The 18,726-nt window shown below is 35.7% G+C and overlaps 4 protein-coding genes across 4 annotated transcripts; 3 read left to right on the forward strand and 1 right to left on the reverse strand.

Moving 5' to 3' along the window:
- Window positions 1–1,509: 1,509 nt before the first annotated feature.
- Window positions 1,510–5,996, forward strand: LOC125822498 (uncharacterized; the record flags this gene model as incomplete). Its single annotated transcript, XM_049501900.1, has 7 exons — window positions 1,510–1,857; window positions 2,780–2,846; window positions 3,325–3,371; window positions 4,041–4,128; window positions 4,241–4,374; window positions 4,469–4,567; window positions 5,659–5,996. Coding segments are annotated over 7 exons (864 nt in total), but the record flags the coding sequence as incomplete, so codon positions are not given.
- A 359-nt stretch (window positions 5,997–6,355) lies between these two features.
- Window positions 6,356–8,615, forward strand: LOC125822008 (pentatricopeptide repeat-containing protein At4g04370). The gene is given in 2 exon segments (XM_049501384.1): window positions 6,356–8,577; window positions 8,579–8,615. Coding segments are annotated over 2 exon segments (2,259 nt in total).
- A 1,710-nt stretch (window positions 8,616–10,325) lies between these two features.
- On the forward strand, window positions 10,326–11,531 carry LOC125822010 (uncharacterized). The gene is made up of 3 exons (XM_049501387.1): window positions 10,326–10,556; window positions 10,884–10,907; window positions 11,110–11,531. Exons 1-3 carry the CDS (start codon window positions 10,352–10,354, stop codon window positions 11,415–11,417), a joined length of 537 nt encoding a protein of 178 aa, XP_049357344.1. The 5' UTR covers window positions 10,326–10,351; the 3' UTR covers window positions 11,418–11,531.
- A 753-nt stretch (window positions 11,532–12,284) lies between these two features.
- Window positions 12,285–18,465, reverse strand: LOC125822009 (glycosyltransferase BC10-like). The gene is made up of 10 exons (XM_049501385.1): window positions 17,903–18,465; window positions 17,479–17,595; window positions 16,690–16,790; window positions 15,648–15,719; window positions 15,360–15,441; window positions 14,068–14,148; window positions 13,701–13,742; window positions 13,249–13,308; window positions 12,818–12,964; window positions 12,285–12,467 (listed from the first exon to the last, which is right to left on the reverse strand). The coding sequence occupies exons 1-10, from the start codon at window positions 18,194–18,196 to the stop codon at window positions 12,288–12,290; spliced, it is 1,176 nt and encodes a 391-aa protein (XP_049357342.1). The 5' UTR covers window positions 18,197–18,465; the 3' UTR covers window positions 12,285–12,287.
- Between the last annotated feature and the right edge of the window lie 261 nt (window positions 18,466–18,726).

The following is an 18,726-nucleotide window of genomic DNA, read 5'->3' on the forward strand; positions in this document are numbered from 1 at the left end:
ATAAAATGCTAGTCAATTTGCTCGGCTATATTTGGTTGATACCAAAATTTATCTTTATGTATTTTCCGACGGATTTTGATTGTGACATACTACCTCATTTGTTGGCGCTGAATGCGGCTTTGAATCTAAATGATTCAAATATCAGGCTATTAAATGTTGAAATAAATTTTAATATCATTAAGATTTTAAATAAAATTTTAACATCATTCAAAAGTATTTTTGTGTGAATAATTTTACCACCAATCTGTTTACAATTATCATCAACCACTTCTGTCATCACAATTATCACCATTACTATCAATCATCGCCATTATTGTTAACTACCTCTGTCATTACAATTATCATTGTCAACCATCACCACTGTTATTAATCAATTTTATCATCACAACCAATACTGTCAATCATAATTATTAATCTATACCACATCTATCATATCCATCATCATAATTATAACCGCTACCATTATCATCACTAATATTCACTACATCATTGCATGTAGTCGATCTGACTCCTACTACCAATTACTAGCTCCTAGCAACATCATCATTCTTCAGGTATTGCACCACCAACTACTAAAAAAACCAACTCTACCACGACTAGCAACTACTACTATCACGGCAGTCATTACATGCAATGCCAATCACCTTCATCATCACAAGTCACAACTATAAATCACCACCACTATCACTAGCCATTAGCATCAACCATATTACAATGCAAACCATCTTCACCATCATGAACATATTTAAATATTTCATTTTAAAAAATTAAATAATGATTTTTTAAATTCAAATTTCTTGTTCTTTTCTAATATTATTTTATTTGTATTGTATTTTACTTTGTATATAAATAAATAAATTACAGATACTAAAAAATAAACGACCTTAATCATTCATTATTCAAATTTAAAAACAACTTCTTAGTTATTTAGATGTGCTTTTTGATTTAGACATTTGAACTATTTAATCAATTCAAGTTGTTGAATTCATAGTTGTCTGACTAACACATATTTTAAATATATATAAACTTTTTTTAAAACAATAAATTAATTTATATTTAATTCAAGATAAAACAATTACGTAAATTATAATTTTGAACTAATTTGAATTTATAAACACCTTCGACAAACAAACCACAAAGTATTTATCCAAAACTTTTATATGGGATTTCATTTAGTGACCGCAAACAGATAGTACAAGAACACATTAAACAATTCACATTAAAAAAATATTTGTTTTAATTTATTTATCTCATTTTTCTTTTTAATGTATTTTCAAAAGATTTTTTTTTCTAATTAGATAATTAATTAATTTTAATATCTCGTTAATATAACATAAAATTAGAAGATCTAAAAATATTTTATACATTATAATTTTTATTATTTAAGACCATAATTCATAATACTTAAATTTTATTTTTTAAAATATCTTATCTAGTCAAATTATAATAATTCTATGTAAAAAAAATAAATTACTCGTATGGTTGAAATGTATATTTCGGTGAATTGCATATTATGTCCCCAATATATTCGAAATGAACAATTTAGAAAAATCAGTGGACGAGGAGACAACAAAAGGCGAGAAAAAAGATTTATCAAGTGCAGTGCTGGAGACGGAACCGTCAGATTCAGGAATGGCTGCTGCTTCCGCCACGGATGGTGTCGCTGCGACGGCACTACGGTCGGTAATTCAGCGAATTGAACACGCGGCTGAACGATGTGGCCGCAGATCGGACCAAGTAAGGCTGGTGGCTGTAAGCAAAACTAAGCCAGTATCTCTCGTCAAACAAGTTTACGATGCCGGTCACCGTTGCTTCGGTGAAAATTACGTCAAAGAGCTCATCGAGAAAGCTCCTCAGGTAAAGGTTCTATACTCGTGTTTGTGATTGCCGCTACATAATTTAAGCATAGAAAACATATGATTGATTGGTTTGCTGATCGAATTGTTTTGTTTTATTTGACTCTAGGACTCACTTTATTAAGGTTAAGTTCAGTCCAATACTAATACTGTAGGCAAATTTTTGGGCTTCTGTAATCTAATCCTATCTTGTAGTTTAATTTCAATTAACTGGTATCTAGTATAGGAATGTTCTACTTCCATTGTGTTTTGTTTTTAGCTAAGTATGGATTTAAATTAAGAGATTTTAGATCTTTTAAACAAATGCCCTTCATGTGTTTTTTATGTTTTTGTTATTTGGGATACGCTATATTTATAGGAAAATGAAGCTTTTCACCAGTAGCTTAATTGATTTTCTTTCTGAATATTGCCAAGAGTGAGATTGTTTGCTTTTAGAATTATTGTTATAGCCCAACCTGCTTATGCACAGTATTGCCGCTTTGTCCAATGGACCTTACTGATTTGTCCCTCGAGTAAGTCGCAAAGATGCCTGAAGTGTGCTACCAAGTTACCTTATACTTTGTCATATATAGCGCAGGACTTTCCTGTCCTTTCCACGGTGTGAATCACCTGATGTGTCTTCTACTTCAGAAGTTCACTAGCTTCAAAGTCTGCCAATTCTTGACCTTTCACGGACATCATAATTACATTCAATTGGTGTCTTGCACTAGTTCATTCTTCTAGGAATTGGCCATGTTATGTATCTATTTATTGATTATTTTCTTTGTTTTGTGCTAGTTAGTGTGTGTGTGAGAGAGAGAGAGTAGTTTCTTCATGGTAAGTTTTATTTTTTATGTGGGCCGTTGTAATTTTCTGTGGGGAACAATGTGACGTATTGTGTTTCAGATGAGGTGTTTATACTGCTATTGTTTGGTGAATTGCAGCTTCCAGATGATATAGAGTGGCATTTCATAGGGAATTTGCAGAGCAATAAAGTGAAGCCACTTTTAAGTATGTTCTCCTTCCTTCCTTCACGGTTCCTTCTCCCATCCTTTTCCTTATGGACCAGTAAGGGGAAATGTACATTTCTATGAAAATAGTTTCAGGATGAAGCAAAATCATAAAAATCGTGATTACAGGATAATTTTGTTGGAGAAACAAGGGGAGAATACCTTTTTTCTGGCGTCCTGGTGAAGCCCGTGGAGGGAAGGGTTGTTTCAAGAGTTGTAAACTTTATCTTGGTGAAATAACATACTTGCTTCATCAAATTTTGATTATATTAAATACCACAAATATTTTTTAAAATGCCAGATGTGGTGAAACAGATTGCCTTCACTTACATCAGTCAGACGATGGACAATAAGTTTCTATCTCCTTTCTGCGTTAGCATGCATGACATAACTGTAATGAAGAGTTTGAGCCACGCTTTTGTGCAACTGATATAAATGTATAGAGCTTATAATAATTTTTCCTCATCTTTGTTTTTCAGCTGGAGTGCCAAATCTTGCTATGGTGGAGACTGTAGATGATGAAAAGGTAACCAACACCGACTCTGCTACTAGTTTGTCTCGTAGTCCAGTAAATATCTTTAGAACATATTCTGGTTGTTGACTTTTTAATACAACATATTTTAACTATACAAAATACATATGCCCAAATTATGATTACACTCTTAACTTTTGTTTTGATTTCAAAAATCATTGTATCCATCTCGAATTTCTTGATCGATTTTGGTCAAAGTATCTAAAATCGTTTGACCATATCTGGTACAGATCTCACACCTACATCCACATCGTGTCAACACAGGTGCGGCACCGAAAGTGAAGAGTGCAAGAAGGAAATAAATCAAATTTAGTTAGAAAAAGAAAAAAATGGGTTATTAAGTGAATTTAATAAGAAGCCTTTGTATTTTATGCACATATTTAATTTATTCGGAGCTATTGGAGTGGGATCGACATTTGGGGGAATATGAGTTGAAGCACTAACAACTAACAAGAATATTTATAGTAGAATATCCAATATTGTGAGTATAGACCTCCTTTTACAGACATAGTTTATAGAGTATCTGTTTTCTTTTTGAGAATGGTTACTGTGTATTCATCAGCATTAAGGAAATTTCGGACACCATATTTACAGTTCAAAGAATTAGCAAAAACCCTGTCCATCTTGCAAAGATTCTTATATTTTGTTTAATACATTCTGTAGATTGCAAATCAGCTTGACCGTGTGGCTGGGAACATTGGAAGAAAGCCATTGAAAGTTTTTATCCAAGTTAATACAAGTGGGGAAGAAAGTGGGTAACTGGAGTATGTCTCTGATTTATTAAGAGTCATTTGGTCTATTTTTGTGAACGTTGCCATATTCATGAAGGAAAAAATAACCATGATTTGATTCCATTATTGCAGCTAAATCTGGTGTTGAACCAGATGGGTGTCTGGAACTCGTGAAACATGTTACTTCAAACTGCCCTAATCTTGAATTCTGTGGCCTGATGACTATTGGAATGCCAGATTATACGTCGACTCCTGAGAACTTTAAGGTTGTGGTTTTATCTTTGCTGTTTCTTCTTGGCCTGGTTGCTATTGTTATATCCTCAACTCAAGTATCCTGCTATTTGTCATGCTTGGTTTCAGACTTTAGCAAGATGTAGAAGTGAGGTTTGCGAGGCACTTGGAATATCTGAAGATCAATGTGATCTGTCAATGGGAATGTCAGGCGACTTTGAACTTGCTGTGAGTGACCTGACTTGTCACTAAGCACATTAAACCATTAGTAAGCTTGGAAGGAACTTGAATAACATGAGTTCTCTCGGGAGTATGTGGTAGTCTGACTGCACCACGTATACAATCACTTTTTATAAATTAAACCAAGTATTATTAACTAGACATCTGACTCAGTTTTCATTACTGGTCTCTGTTATTAGAATGGTCTTGAGTCTGATTCATAATGCCTAATTGCTGGGCAATAAACTCGCCCAGCTCCCGGCCACATCCTTGGGATTACGACACTTATGCAGACTAGGATTGTAGTTTCGCCCCTTAACAGTTTGTTACAATTCAAGGGTTAATCTGTTTTTATCTTTTGATAAGGTAAAGTCATGTGACCGGGTTTGAACCTTGGAATCAACTAGTGATACTTATGTTAGGGTAGGCTGTCTATATCATACCTCCTGGGGGTGTGGATCTTCCCTGGACCCTGTGTATTCGCCAGCTGCTTTGTGCATGCGGCTGCCCTTTATATTTGCGCTATTTTCTATCAGTTTCCCATGCATACTTGTTTTCTGTGGCAGATATTATGTATCTGTAGAGTTGATGGTTGTTAAAAGTAGAATTCATTTGAATGTTACCAGTTTCAAAAAAAAAAAAAAAAAAAAAGTAGAATTCGTTTGACGCTCTCAAAAGAGAAAAGAAAAATTGAGTATCACAAAAGTAGAATTTTATTTGATTAGTTGTTGATTCTTTTGTGTTTGAATATGTTAGAAGTTCATCATGATAATTGCTTAGGGAGATCTTATCAGTGATATACCGTTCCAACCTCCATCCTACCTCCAATCTGATGACTCGTACTGTAGTCACCAATCAACCTATGCTTGTAGCCTATGACCCCCTTAATTATGTAAGATATTTTCTTTTAATGAGCAGTCTAGGCTATTGTATCAGGTAAGCATATTTATCCTCGTGTCCTGCTATATTGAATAAACGAAACCAGCATGCACTCATGCTAACTAGCCAGCATTGGTATTACATTCTACATATGCTCCGTTTGACCTCATGTTCTGCTATGTTTGAGCGCAACATACTTATAATGCTGTCTATTGCTACAGGTTGAGATGGGCAGTACAAATGTTCGAGTTGGATCTACTATATTTGGTGCAAGGGAATATCCAACAAAGCAGTCGAACTAGGTTGATGAACCCATTTTAGTGAGAGAGCATGAGCCAAACTTTTTCCCATTCATGATATGCGCAGCTTCTTGTTTGTACAATGCGACTATGGTCCTCATTGACTATGTCTCCTATAGCATCCGTTTGTATTCTATTTATTATTACTGTTGAGCATAGTCTTGAGCTGCAATAGAAATGTTCTGAATAATGTCATGAGATTTGATATACTCTCGTCTAGATGTACTAATTGATGATATATCTGTAGAATACTTTTCTCATGGCGTGGTCGGCTGGTCCTTTCATCTTCTTGTTGAAAAAACGACTAAACTATGTAGGGCAGCTAACAGTCATAACTTGTGCAAATTTGACGTGATAGTACAGGAGAAAACAAGGATAATTTTAGTTATGTATATAAAATTATTATTTTTTCTATCAAGTTCACTGAACGTAATCGTAAAGTCATATTTTATCTCTAATGGCGCTTCATGTATTATTTAGTCATAAATTATTGCTCATTGTAACTTCTAAGAAAGGGATTAGTACCAATATGAAAATTGGCGCCTTGTGGTATACCTTCCATAAGGTTTTAACAAAAAGTTCAGCCCAGAAAAATCCTGGAAGAATGTGACCATGAATTATGCATAAGCTCAAACTCAACATCCTCTTCCACCCTTTAAAACAGCCGCCATTTCGCCACTCCGCCGCTGCTGCCGCCGCCACCAAGTCCTTCAACGCCACCCTCCACCGCCTTTCCTCAGAAGGTTTCCACCGTCATGCTTTACTCACATACAACTCCATGCTCAAGTCCTCTGTACCTCCTGACCCTTTCACTTTCCCCACTCTCCTCAAAGCCTGCATTTCTCTTAACCTTCTCCGGCACGGTCTTTTGCTACACCAACACGTGGTCGTTAATGGATTTTCTTCTGATTCTTATATTGGGTCATCCTTAATCAGTTTTTATTCCTCTTTTGGGATTACAGAGGATGCACAGAAAGTGTTTGATACAATGCCTGAGAGGAACATTGTCCCGTGGACGACTGTTATTGGGTGTTATGCACGAACTGGTGATTTTGAGCATGCCTTTTACCTGTACAATTCTATGTTACATGAAGGAATAAAACCGACTTCTGTTACCTTGTTGACTCTGCTTTCTGGAGGATCAGAGAGCATTCATGTGGAGTGTTTGCATACTTGTATAGTAAAATATGGTTTTATGGGTCACATTGCTTTGTTGAATTCTATGTTGAATGTGTACGGTAAATGTGGAAGAATTGAGTATGCTAGGAAGTTATTTGAGTGGATGGATGAAAAAGATATTGTTTCTTGGAATTCTTTGGTTTCAGGGTGTGCTTTAGTGGGGAACACAGAAGAATTATTGACGCTTATGTACAGGATGAGGTCAGAAAATTCATGGCCTGATCATCAAACATATGGGGCGTTGGTTTCCGCAATTGCAAAAGATGGTAGTGCTAAATTTGGAAAAGTGGTGCATGGACAGATAGTTGCTGCTGGATTTGAATTAGATGTGCATCTTCAGACATCACTTATGTTTATGTATTTAAAATGTAGGAACATGGATTATACATTTAAGATTTTTGAGCGAGCAAAAGATAAAGATGTAGTTTTGTGGACAACTATTATCTCAGGACTTGTTCAGAATGAACGTGCAGATAGAGCACTTGAAGTGTTTCAAAGCATGTTGTGTAGTAGAATTGAACCTTCTACAACTACCATAGCAAGTGCACTTGCAGCTTGTGCTCAATTAGGTTCATTGAAAGTAGGAACTTCTATACATGGCTATATGTTGAGGCAAAGAATGGCCATTGACACTCCTGCCCAAAATTCTCTTATCACTATGTATTCAAAATGTGGCTATTTGAAGCAAGCTCTTATTGTTTTTCATATGATAAAAAACAGAGATGTGGTCTCCTGGAATGCAATTGTTGCAGGGAATGCCCAGAATGGGCATTTATCGATGGCCTTGCATTTGTTTAATGAAATGAGGATAGCCCATCAAAGACCTGATTCAGTAACAGTGGTTTGCCTTCTTCAAATTTGTGCCTCAATTGGAGCATATCAGCAAGGGAAGTGGATCCACAATCTTGTTGTAAGGAGCTATCTTGAACCTTGTGTTAAGATAGGTACAGCTTTGGTTGATATGTACTGCAAATGTGGTGACTTAGACAGTGCGAAGAAGTGTTTTGACAGGGTCATAGAACGTGATCTCATTTTATGGAGCACAATTATTTCTGGATATGGCAGTCATGGCAAAGGGGAGACTGCCCTGGCATTGTATATGGAGCTTGTGCAAAGTGGTCTTACACCAAACAGTATTATTTTCTTATCTGTTCTTTATGCATGTAGTCATAATGGACTTGTGGACCATGGTTTGAACTTGTTTGATACTATGGCAAGGGATTTTAAGATTGAACCTGAACTCGAACATTGTGCATGTATAGTTGACCTACTTTGTCGAGCCGGTAGGGTGAAAGATGCATACAACTTCTATAAGATGAAATTTCCAGAACCAATGGCCAATGCTTTGGGTATAATTCTTGATGCTTGCAAAACAAAAACCCTGGAAGAACTTAGGGATGTCGTTGCCAAAGAAATCTCAGAGTTAGATCATGAGGACGCTGGAAGGTATGTGCAATTGGCTCATAGTTATGCTTCAATGGCCCAGTGGGAGGGCGTTGGTAAGACCTGGGTCCAGATGAGAGAACTTGGGCTCAAAAAGCTTCCTGGTTGGAGTTTTATTGACTTACATGGAGTAATAACAACTTTTTTTATGGGCCAAACCTCTCATCCTCAGCAGGAAGATATAATGTTGGTTCTGAAGAATTTAAGTGAGGAGATACGTGAGGGTAATCATGTCAAACACAGAGGATATATCATAAGCGCTTATGAACAACATCTTCCAGTAAATGCCAATTTGTTCAGTATGTCATTGTGGTACTAGATATTGAACAAGGAAATCTCAGTTTAATCTGAGCGCAAGCAAGGATTCCAGGAAGTGTTACAACTACTAACTGCCAATCCACCGATGGTGAAGAGGAAGGTACCATTCTAGTCTGCATAAGAGTCATAATCCCTTGACTATCTGCTTCACCTCAAGTGTTAATCTGATTTTATCTTTTGATATTTGCTCAATTGTTTATTGTCAGTGAAATTCATTGTTAGAATTGCCTGGGGAGATCTTGTCAGTGATATTCAATTCCAACTTTCCTCCTGCCTCCAATCCATTGACTCTTCCTGCAGTCACTCGTCATTCTATGCTTGTCGCCTATGACCTCCTTAAGGAATCTAAGACTTATCTTCTGTTAAGGAGCAGTTGGTCTAACACTATTATATTAGGTAAGCATGTTTCCTCCATTGTATCCTGCTATATGCTTACCAATCACACTTGAAGAGAAGAAAACCTGCTCTCAGTCTGCTAATTAGCCAGCATTGTTGTTATTATACATATGCTCCATTCTGACCTCATGTTCTAAGCTATGTTTCAGTACAACATATTGATTATCGCGTACTTCATTGCTACAAGTTGAAATGGCAGTACAAATGTTTGAATTGGATCTACCAAATGGGACAAGGGAATTTCCAAAGAAGCAACCGAACTAGGTTGATGAACCTATTAGTGAAAGAACCCGAGGAAACTTGTACCTTAAATTTTTGCAGCTTTGACGGCGAAATCTGGAACATTTACACATAACCTCAGTTCATGCGTTTAAACATTGTGGAAGATTGTCAAACATTTTACACTTAAAAGTCAGGTGTTCAGTAGCCGGTACTACCCTTGGTTTAGGCGTCTAAATGGAATTTTTTATTGACAAGTATATGATATGGGGTTGCATATGTATTCAGCCCTCTTTATTTATACCATGCTACTTCAGCCTCACTGGTGGGAAAGGGCATCCATTTTTCCTATCTCTATTCAATTGACATTATAGTCATTTCATTTTATTTTTTTGAGATTGTTGATGTTCAGTAAGATTTTGTTGATTTTGAAAAACAACTTCCAATTATGGCAACGGTTAACATTATTCTATGATCAATACAGACATTTGGGAAACAATGTCTATTAAACTGAGTTTATTTCCTTGCACTTATAATTCCAATCTGGAGTATGTCACAGTCTAACTAGCTAGAAGTGGGTCTATAATGAAAGAACGAACCTCACCAAGCCAAAAATGTTTTTTTTTTTAAAAATAAAATAAAATCTAGTGAATACGAGAAATAAGTAGGAAACGATTGCAATATTAATTATATATTTACCACTTTCATCTATATATTATTACCTTAACAAAATCCCTAAAAGTAATATAGAGTAAAGAATCATAATAACCGATAACAAATGATTAAAAAGATGTTACATAATTATATCATTAATAATTATTTGAATTACATATTATATACTAATATTATCTAAATTAAAAAAATTTAGAATTTTTTAAAAAAAATTTGGGTTTAAAGCAAAAAAGAGCTGATTATTGGTTATGTAGATCCTGAAAAACCTGTTAAGACATATTAGACATGGTAAGCACGGCACAAAGATCCTGAAAAATCTCTTTAACATATAGACAAACATTACAGTTGAAGAAAGAGAAGAAAATATCCAAACACAAAGAGAGTAAAAATGAATAAACATGGAAGAAGCAGATGGAGTGGGAAGCAGGTGATGTTTGGGGTGTTAATTATGGGGTTGTGCATTACTGCTTATCATGTAGTTGGTCCACCCCTCTATTGGCATTTCTCTCAATCTATTTCATCCACCCATTATTCTTGCCCTTCTTGTCCTTGTGATTGCTCTAATGATAAACAAATTCACTCTTTTCCACAAGGTATTGTATATACAATACCCTTTCAATCATTTTCCTCTCTTAATTGTTTACTAGTTCACATGCATGTGTATAATATGTAGTATGTATGTTTAATGATATTGTGTGTGCGTGCCTGCATTTTGAACTCACTGACTTTATATTTTGGATTTTGAGATTTAGCTAAAATGGGATGTTTATAGTAAACCACATGTATTTCGAATTCACTGACTCTAAATTTTGAATCCACCTCTATGTCACGCAAATGAAACAATTCATAGCTACACTTTTGATATTAGATGTTTTTTTCAATAGAATGTTTGACATGGTTCACCTTTTTTTTCTTACCAGGTTTGAACGCGAGTACTTTTACAGGTTAGTTTTCTCACCCTTTTGCTGGTTAAATAGAATAAGCATAAAATATTAAGTAGAGTCATTACTCATTACAAAGCACACTGCTCCTAATAACATAGGAGTTTCCAAACAAAATATTACAAGTATTAATATTTGCTAGTTATTATTATCACCACATTTCTTGAGTGATAAAGAGTCTTTTTTCCCCTCCATTCTTGCATAGATTGCATGGAACATGATCTGGGGGTGAGTGAGGAGGAGGAGAGAAACTTCACAGCTCTTTTGACAGAGGAATTAAAGCAAATGGAAGGTGAAACAGTGGAAAACCAGAGAAGAGCAGACATGCAACTGCTTGAGGCAAAAAAGATGGTGTCCCAATATCAAAAGGAGGCAGACAAATGTACATCAGGTATGGGAACTTGTGAAGAAGCTAGAGAGAAGGCTGAAATTGCTTTAGAAGCACAGAGACAAATCACTTCTATGTGGGAGCTCAGAGCGCGCCATCAAGGATGGAAACAGGAACTTGTTTGAGTCTAGCAAGTGTTCTAGACAAGTTCTTAGTGAAACAAGTAAACTGGATAGATAATATTTGTATTCAGCTAGTATGGACATTTCTCTAATTTTGCTAACAATACAAGTCATTTTCTCAAGGCCAGAAACAATCTGATATCATTATAGATAACCAAGAAATTGAAACATCTCGTTCCTTTTATAGTCTATTAGTTAGGAATATATGTCTCTCTTCAAAATATACGTTGCTCTGCAGTCTGCAGCACAAAGGGGTTTCAACGTGACGTAATTACATCAAAATAAGACCTTTCTCTTAAACAAGAGCTTTAGCAAACAGTCATTTAGTTATATACCTGTACTGGCAAAAAGTAGAAAGCCTTTAGTTATCATGACTAAATTTTAAATCAGGCCCGAGTGATGAGATTGTCCCTTCTCGCTTGAAGCACTAAAATCTAACCAATGAGAACAATTTTCTCGGTTGAAAATTGACGAAGAAAGGGCAAACCTTTTTTATAGCATCTTTGGGGAAAGAACACAAGAAGGTGGAAGCTGGAAATAAAGGTATTTCCCGTCTCAAATCATACAACACAAATCAACAAATCCTTGTTTTTCCAAATTCGAAATATAATGCACTATGTACCGAAAAAAAGGGAAATAAAAAGAATTCCTAGCATTGTAAGACAGATAACCATACAGTGATATGTGATTTTTTAAAATATCTACACTACTGTGTTACATGAACCATACTTAGATCAGCTTCCTTATGTATATTTCCTAAATCAGTAAGCTAGAGGTGTAGTGACACACTCACGTTGTAATTCTATCAACGACAACTTATCCCCTCATGAAGTATATGACAAATAAAAACTAATAAAAAGAGACTGGTTAATATCATGGTGTCAAATTCATTATAGAGGAGGCGTCGAATGGAGAAACTATTCCTTCACTCAAGAGGCGCATTGCAGCCCCTCGTGAGAATTTCCTTGCAATCAGAAAACAGGGGGCTAGCGTAGAATTATTCCGACACCACTCTGTCCTGTACTCGCTTTCATAGTAAACATTGCGGATATCCTGTAAAAATTGTAAGGGTGGCAAGTTACAAAGCACAATCAGTTCAGTAGGCAATATATCTTAACGCAATACCAAACAGAAGAATTGAAGACACAAAAACAACTACAGAAGTTGAATAAATAACCAACAAAAGATTTTAAGAAAGAAAACAACTACGGAAGTCAGGGAAAGAAAACCAAAAAAGGGAAGGAAGGAAAACCAACGGGGAAGTCAACAGGGAAAACCAAAAAGCGAAGTCAAAGAAAGAGAAGTTGAAACTATGCCAACATGAAACTGTATCCAGATATGATCATAGCGTCAAATGCCCAAAGCTAGAGATGACAAATTATTAGACATTTCCAAATACACACCTTTATTCTCTTGATCTGTACAGGCCCAGCATTTGCATAGCTAAATGTTATGGGATGCCAACCCTTTTTCTCCATATTTGTCACAGATTCATTCCACTCTGTATAGGTTATCGTTCTACGTTCAAGTTCTCCTTCAAACCCATGTATCTGTAAACCAATTAAAATCTAGAACCTTAGTCCCGAAGAATAATTCTCAAAAGCAGTCCACACAGAAAAATCCTTGATATATCAATAAACATGAGTACTTTGTGTATCTTATCTAAAAGAATGGATTTCCGAAAGAAAGATGTATTACGGAGTACTGAGAACACACAATAAGACTAAAGATGGAAATAACCTAGGTAAATAAGTCTGGTAAGTTCAGAGTCCTGAGAACACACAAGAAGCCTAAAGATGGAAAGTAGCCGGGGAAGAATATGCCTGATACTTACCGCCAACAATGTCTGCACATAGTGTTCATCTGGAATGCAGTTGTGCTGCTTTTGAAGTTTCTGCAAGGTTTATTTCAAGGTTAGAAGAAACAAGTATCAACTGAAAAGTGAATGCTTCCGGAAACAAAAAAGGTGCACTAGTATGAGTTAACAAAAATATAACGAGTAGAGGAGAAGTTATGTCTGTAAAGGTGGGGGGGGGGGGCTTGGAATGACAAAAGTAACACAGATGCAAGAAAGGATGGGGCCAAGGGAGAGGAGCCAACTGAGAAAGTCGGCACAGCGTCATGGCCGACGCACAAGAGGATGGTGCTGCAAAGGAGCACATACAAAGTAAGGCAACCACGGAAGTGGTAGAAAAGGGCACTTGAACTATGTACAGTGGGATCCTCCTGTTCTCAAATATAAATAATGTCAAATGCATCTTCTTAGCAGAAGGCACTCTGACTTACTATATTCTTTTTTCCCTTACTGGCTTCCAGCGGTGGACGTCTCTGCAAGATTAAAATCATGACTCTATCAGTTATCACATAAATGAAGCATATGAGATATGATGCATCAGTGTAAAACCACACTTAACAGTTCCAATTAGAGAATGTAATGGACAGTAACCCAACTAAGGAAGACATTAAACTACAAAAGCATGTCCATCATCGTGCATACATTAGTAAATGAGGGATTTTAGGCTGTTGAGGAGCACCAGTAATTTTATAAACCTGAAGCACCAATGCTTTATTAAGCATGCCGTTTCACCTTATAGCATTATCCATGTAAACACACATGTGAAGTTTAAAGAGGGAAGAGCATATGATATTGAACCTTGCAGAACATCTTGAAGACTGGAAACACAGCATCATCATCTGCCACCACTTCTGCATGCTTCCTTATTAAAGTGATCCACTGGACTAAAACGTCAAGTCAAAACTCATAGAAGCAGATATGGATCACTGTCATACGCATACGATCATGCAGTATATTTTATTGATTTGAGATATTACGATTTTTTTTAAAAACATCCGAGCTTCGAAAAACAAGTTTACCTAGCTTATAGATTCAAAAACTATTAACTTTAAGAGGTGAAAAAAACTGCTGGATGAAACTAAAATTGACTTTCTCTGGATCAGGAACTAAAGATGATTTTTAAAGAGTACAATAACTTGAGCACACACTAATTTCGTCAATTAAAAAAATAGTTCTTCTCATTGAAGTTCAGTAACTGTCCTTTAAAATTAGTAGGTCATGATGACATTTTAGGGGGTAAAAATCAATCAATATTTCCCACATTGATAGACCGCCACGCTAAAATCTTATGTTTAGAACACAATATTGATCTGAGAAGAAACTTTCATGGTGTTTGGGTCAACTTACACATACCTCAACTAATTCCACGGGGTACCTGCTAACCCCAATCCACCAATGATTGGACAAATGAGAAGAAATCGCTAAATGTTTTTGTCTCCGCTAGGATTCGAACCCAATACCTCATGGTTCTCAATTCACTTCATTCACCATAAGGCCACACCCCATGCTTAAGATGGCGAGGACCCCCAGATTTCATGGATTATATTTTCACGTATTAAACTAATTCTTTTATTCACAGATACAAGTTCAACAAAGATCATTAAGATGGTGGGTAAATCCCTTCTGAATAATATCTTTCAATTTTTGTTAGGTAGTTATGTAGGTTGACACATTTCAAGTACATAGGTGCTTTTTAAATCAAGTATAGGTGCTTTTAGTTGTTATCAGCATAAGTTTTTTGCAGACCTCTTTGGTTCCTGAGTTTATTTTCACTTTTGTACATCATTTTCCCATTTGAAGGAGCTGGTAAGTGCTCCTTTCCTTTGATCTTTGAACATGATTTTGGATTAATCTGAAAAAACAAGCATGTCAAAGCTTCTAGAGTTGTCACACCCTGCTTGTCAACACCCCTCTACCCTATCATATGCCTTGAATTTTGCTTAGCAAGAAATTAATGAAAATTCAACTCCACTAGAGCAGAAAAATACACACGTTAATGGATTTTTTTTAATCAGGACAGAGTAATGAATTTCATAGTAGAGGTTGGTGGGACATAGATGTGCTTATAATTCAGACTGAGGGTCAATTACCTGTGACCCTTTTCGCCATTTGCTCATTGGTATATAGGGTGACATCCTTGGGTTGTAGCGGACATCCTTTTTATCAAGAAAACTGGAAGACAAATAGAACCTCATTCATTTAATGTTGATGCAATTAATATGAGAATTCGAAATAATTCATTAGTAATTCAACCAGATCCTTAAATCCTGAACCCACTTAAGGAGTTGATAGCTTTTTTTTTTATCTATCCTTTCCTACCAGTTCCACAAAATCAACCACCTGTCCAGCAATCACACAAGTTTTATCATCCATGTTACCTGTCCACAAAGCTCCTTGGAGAAGCCATCAAGTAGTTGTATATGAAGCTAAAGTTGTACAGTGGGACACAGCTGCAATATCAACCATTACACATTTAGAGAAAAATTCTTAAAACCAAGGCACAAACCATAACTCAATAATTGGGTGAAACAAACAGAAGGGAAATACATGGATAAAAGAATTGGAACACACTACATTTTGAAGTATGCTCTCTCATGATTCATTAACGAGAAGTCAAGAAGATATGTTGTCTAGACACTTGGTCTCTAGTGCAACTGCATACTGACGATTTAAGTTATTTAGCATGGACTGTATGTGCACGAGAAAGTTTTGAATATTTATTTGTTTTCTTTTTCTATTCCTTTTTTCCCTTTTTTGGATATGAAATGTGTATTCTGTCTTATAAATGTACTATGACCATTTACCAAGCAAGAATATGATTGTGCTGTCCATTCAATAATTCCAGTGTGAATTCACTTCCTACCATATCCATGTCTATTCAATATAGTAATGATAGTAATTAGCATTGGTGCTAAGCATGTCTAAAAAAGTTGTATGACTGTTTCTTCTTCAATAATAAGAACCAAAATTATTACAGCTCTACCCGAGTCTTGATATCTAATGCAAGTATTACCTCAAACGCAATTCAGATTACCCAGTTTGAGCTGTGTGTAAATTTACAAAACAAAAGGTGTGAATAGGTTATTGAGTTTGAGATGGCCAATAAGAGAATTGATCTTAGTTAGATAGGTACTCCAAAGGAATGTGTCTAAATAGTTTGATCATCAAAGAAACTTCAAAATACATGAAGGGGTGTTTTGAAAGATGCTAGACTTCTCCATTTAAGGGAAAGAATCAAGTAAATCAGGGTCATGAGAAAAACGAAAGCATAAAAAGATCAGTTCGTGAAAACCAATAGATGAAGCAATTGCTGAGAATGCCATGCATCAATAAGGCATGTGCATGCACACTAACAAGCCGCCTAGACAGACTTATCTGAGAGATGTCACACATCAAATGTTTTTGAAGTAAAAAGTCTACCTGTCCGACAAGAGAACAAATCTTTGATTTGCTGGATCATCAAGCGCTGTGCCAAGTAATAATTTCTCTGCTTGGATCATACTTGATTCTCCCCAAGCTACCTACAGGTCACTCTTAGATCAATCTGGTAAAGCTATGAAAGTGATAAAAAAAGCAAACAGAGGTAAATGAATAATACTACATTTTTTTACGAGACCAATTTTAAAATGTCAAATTGACTTTAAATCTTGTATTGATGGTAGTGGATACAAATATTAAAGTAGTAGGTAGTCCAATCGAGAGTATCTGATACAGGAAACATCGCATCAAAGTTTAGAACTTTAAAAAAAAGATTTGTGAAAGTTTTACAAAATAATATTACAAATGGAATACTGGAACATTGTCAATCAATTTGGTACCCCCAAAACGGAAAGAGTCATACCAACTAGAGTGGTTGATTTACCATATACCAAACATCGTTCGTAGGTTGGTGCAATAATAATATATAAGCTTAAGGTTTAGAATCTAAATTTCCAACCTATCAACCTATTGGAGGAAATTACATGCAACCTACCAAATCTCTACATAGAAGTTCAATCAGATACATTTCCTGATACTATCCAAGATCAATAAACATAAATAGACCGATCAAAATAACAAAAGTAAAAGAATAAAATGAATTTACTGAATTAAACGCTCATGTCACTGCAAAATGAAATTACTTCAATCACAAAAAAAAGGAACAGAATAAAGATACAACATATTTTTATATTACAATGTGCAACACAGTAGGCAAGTAAAGCCACTTACCTTGATGCTATTTGTCAATTGGCGATTATAAAAGAAAGTCGATCTTGTTGTAGACTCATCAAAAACAAAACCAGGCTCCGAATGTACATATATGGAAAAATTACCAGTGTCAGCATTCTGCAAACACCAAAGAGATAATGATATCAAATATTCAGGTTTTGAAACAAGGAATATCTGCGCAACCTAATAACTTTCACATTTCCATTGTGCTCTAGCAAATTTAAGAAGGATTGAAATTTCACTACTATTACCAAAAAACAAATGAACTGTTGCACATTTTGAAGCTGCAAGAAGAGTTTAATCATCACAAAAGAGAATAAAGGGAGGACAAAGAGCTATCCTGATCCTAACTTTGATGAATTGTGCTAAGTTTAACGAAAAATTGAAAAAGCTAAGTTTAATATAAATTGAAAAATTATCTAACCTCAAAGAAATTTCCCCAAAGGAAATCGAGAGGCAAATTCCTACGCACTAGAAAGAGGAAAGCAACTTTGGGATTGCCAGTATAATCAACAGCTCGAGATCTACTAGAAATTGAAGAAGTAGAAGAAGAAAATTCCGAATCGGAAAGAGAGTAGTTTTGGAGCTTGAGAAAAGCCAACACACAAATAGTAAGAGAAACCAGAACCAACAACTTCCACCACAACCACAGCACGTTTCTCACAGACATTCCGGCGGTCGCCGCCATAGCCATCGCCGCCACCGACTTCTTCTTCATAGGTTTGAATTCTCTTTGCTCCTTTTCTTCCTTTCTCCTGAAATTTAAAATAAAAAAGAGATTTGCACTTGATCTTTCTCTCTGTGTATAAATATAAGTAAATGCACATATATATGTGTGTCTTTACTACATTGAACAGGTGGCGGTTGAAGGGAGCGAATGAGAGAGATAAGCATTTCAGAGACGACACCAAATGCTTTTTTTTTGGTTTCACACTGCTTGCTGGTGCTTTGCCTTTTGTTCTGCTCCTTGATGCACAACTGTCTCAAAGACAAGGAAGGAGAAGACGCTAACGACGTCGTTTGGCGCACCAAGTATACGCCTTTCTTTACATATTTCATATCCTCCCTCAAACAACAATATAGTATAGTATAGTATAGTATAATCTCAGAAAATGATATTTGAGACGAATAAAGAAAAATAGATCTTTATCTCTTACCTTGGAAGTAAAAAGACTATTTTCAATAAATCCTCATACTAACTGAACTCAAAGGATACGAAACTAAAGGAATAATGCTATAACTATTAGT

This window comes from Solanum verrucosum, unplaced genomic scaffold, assembly GCF_900185275.1.
Source record: "Solanum verrucosum unplaced genomic scaffold, falcon-dt-bn FXZP01000103.1, whole genome shotgun sequence".
Classification (NCBI taxonomy): Eukaryota; Viridiplantae; Streptophyta; class Magnoliopsida; order Solanales; family Solanaceae; genus Solanum; species Solanum verrucosum.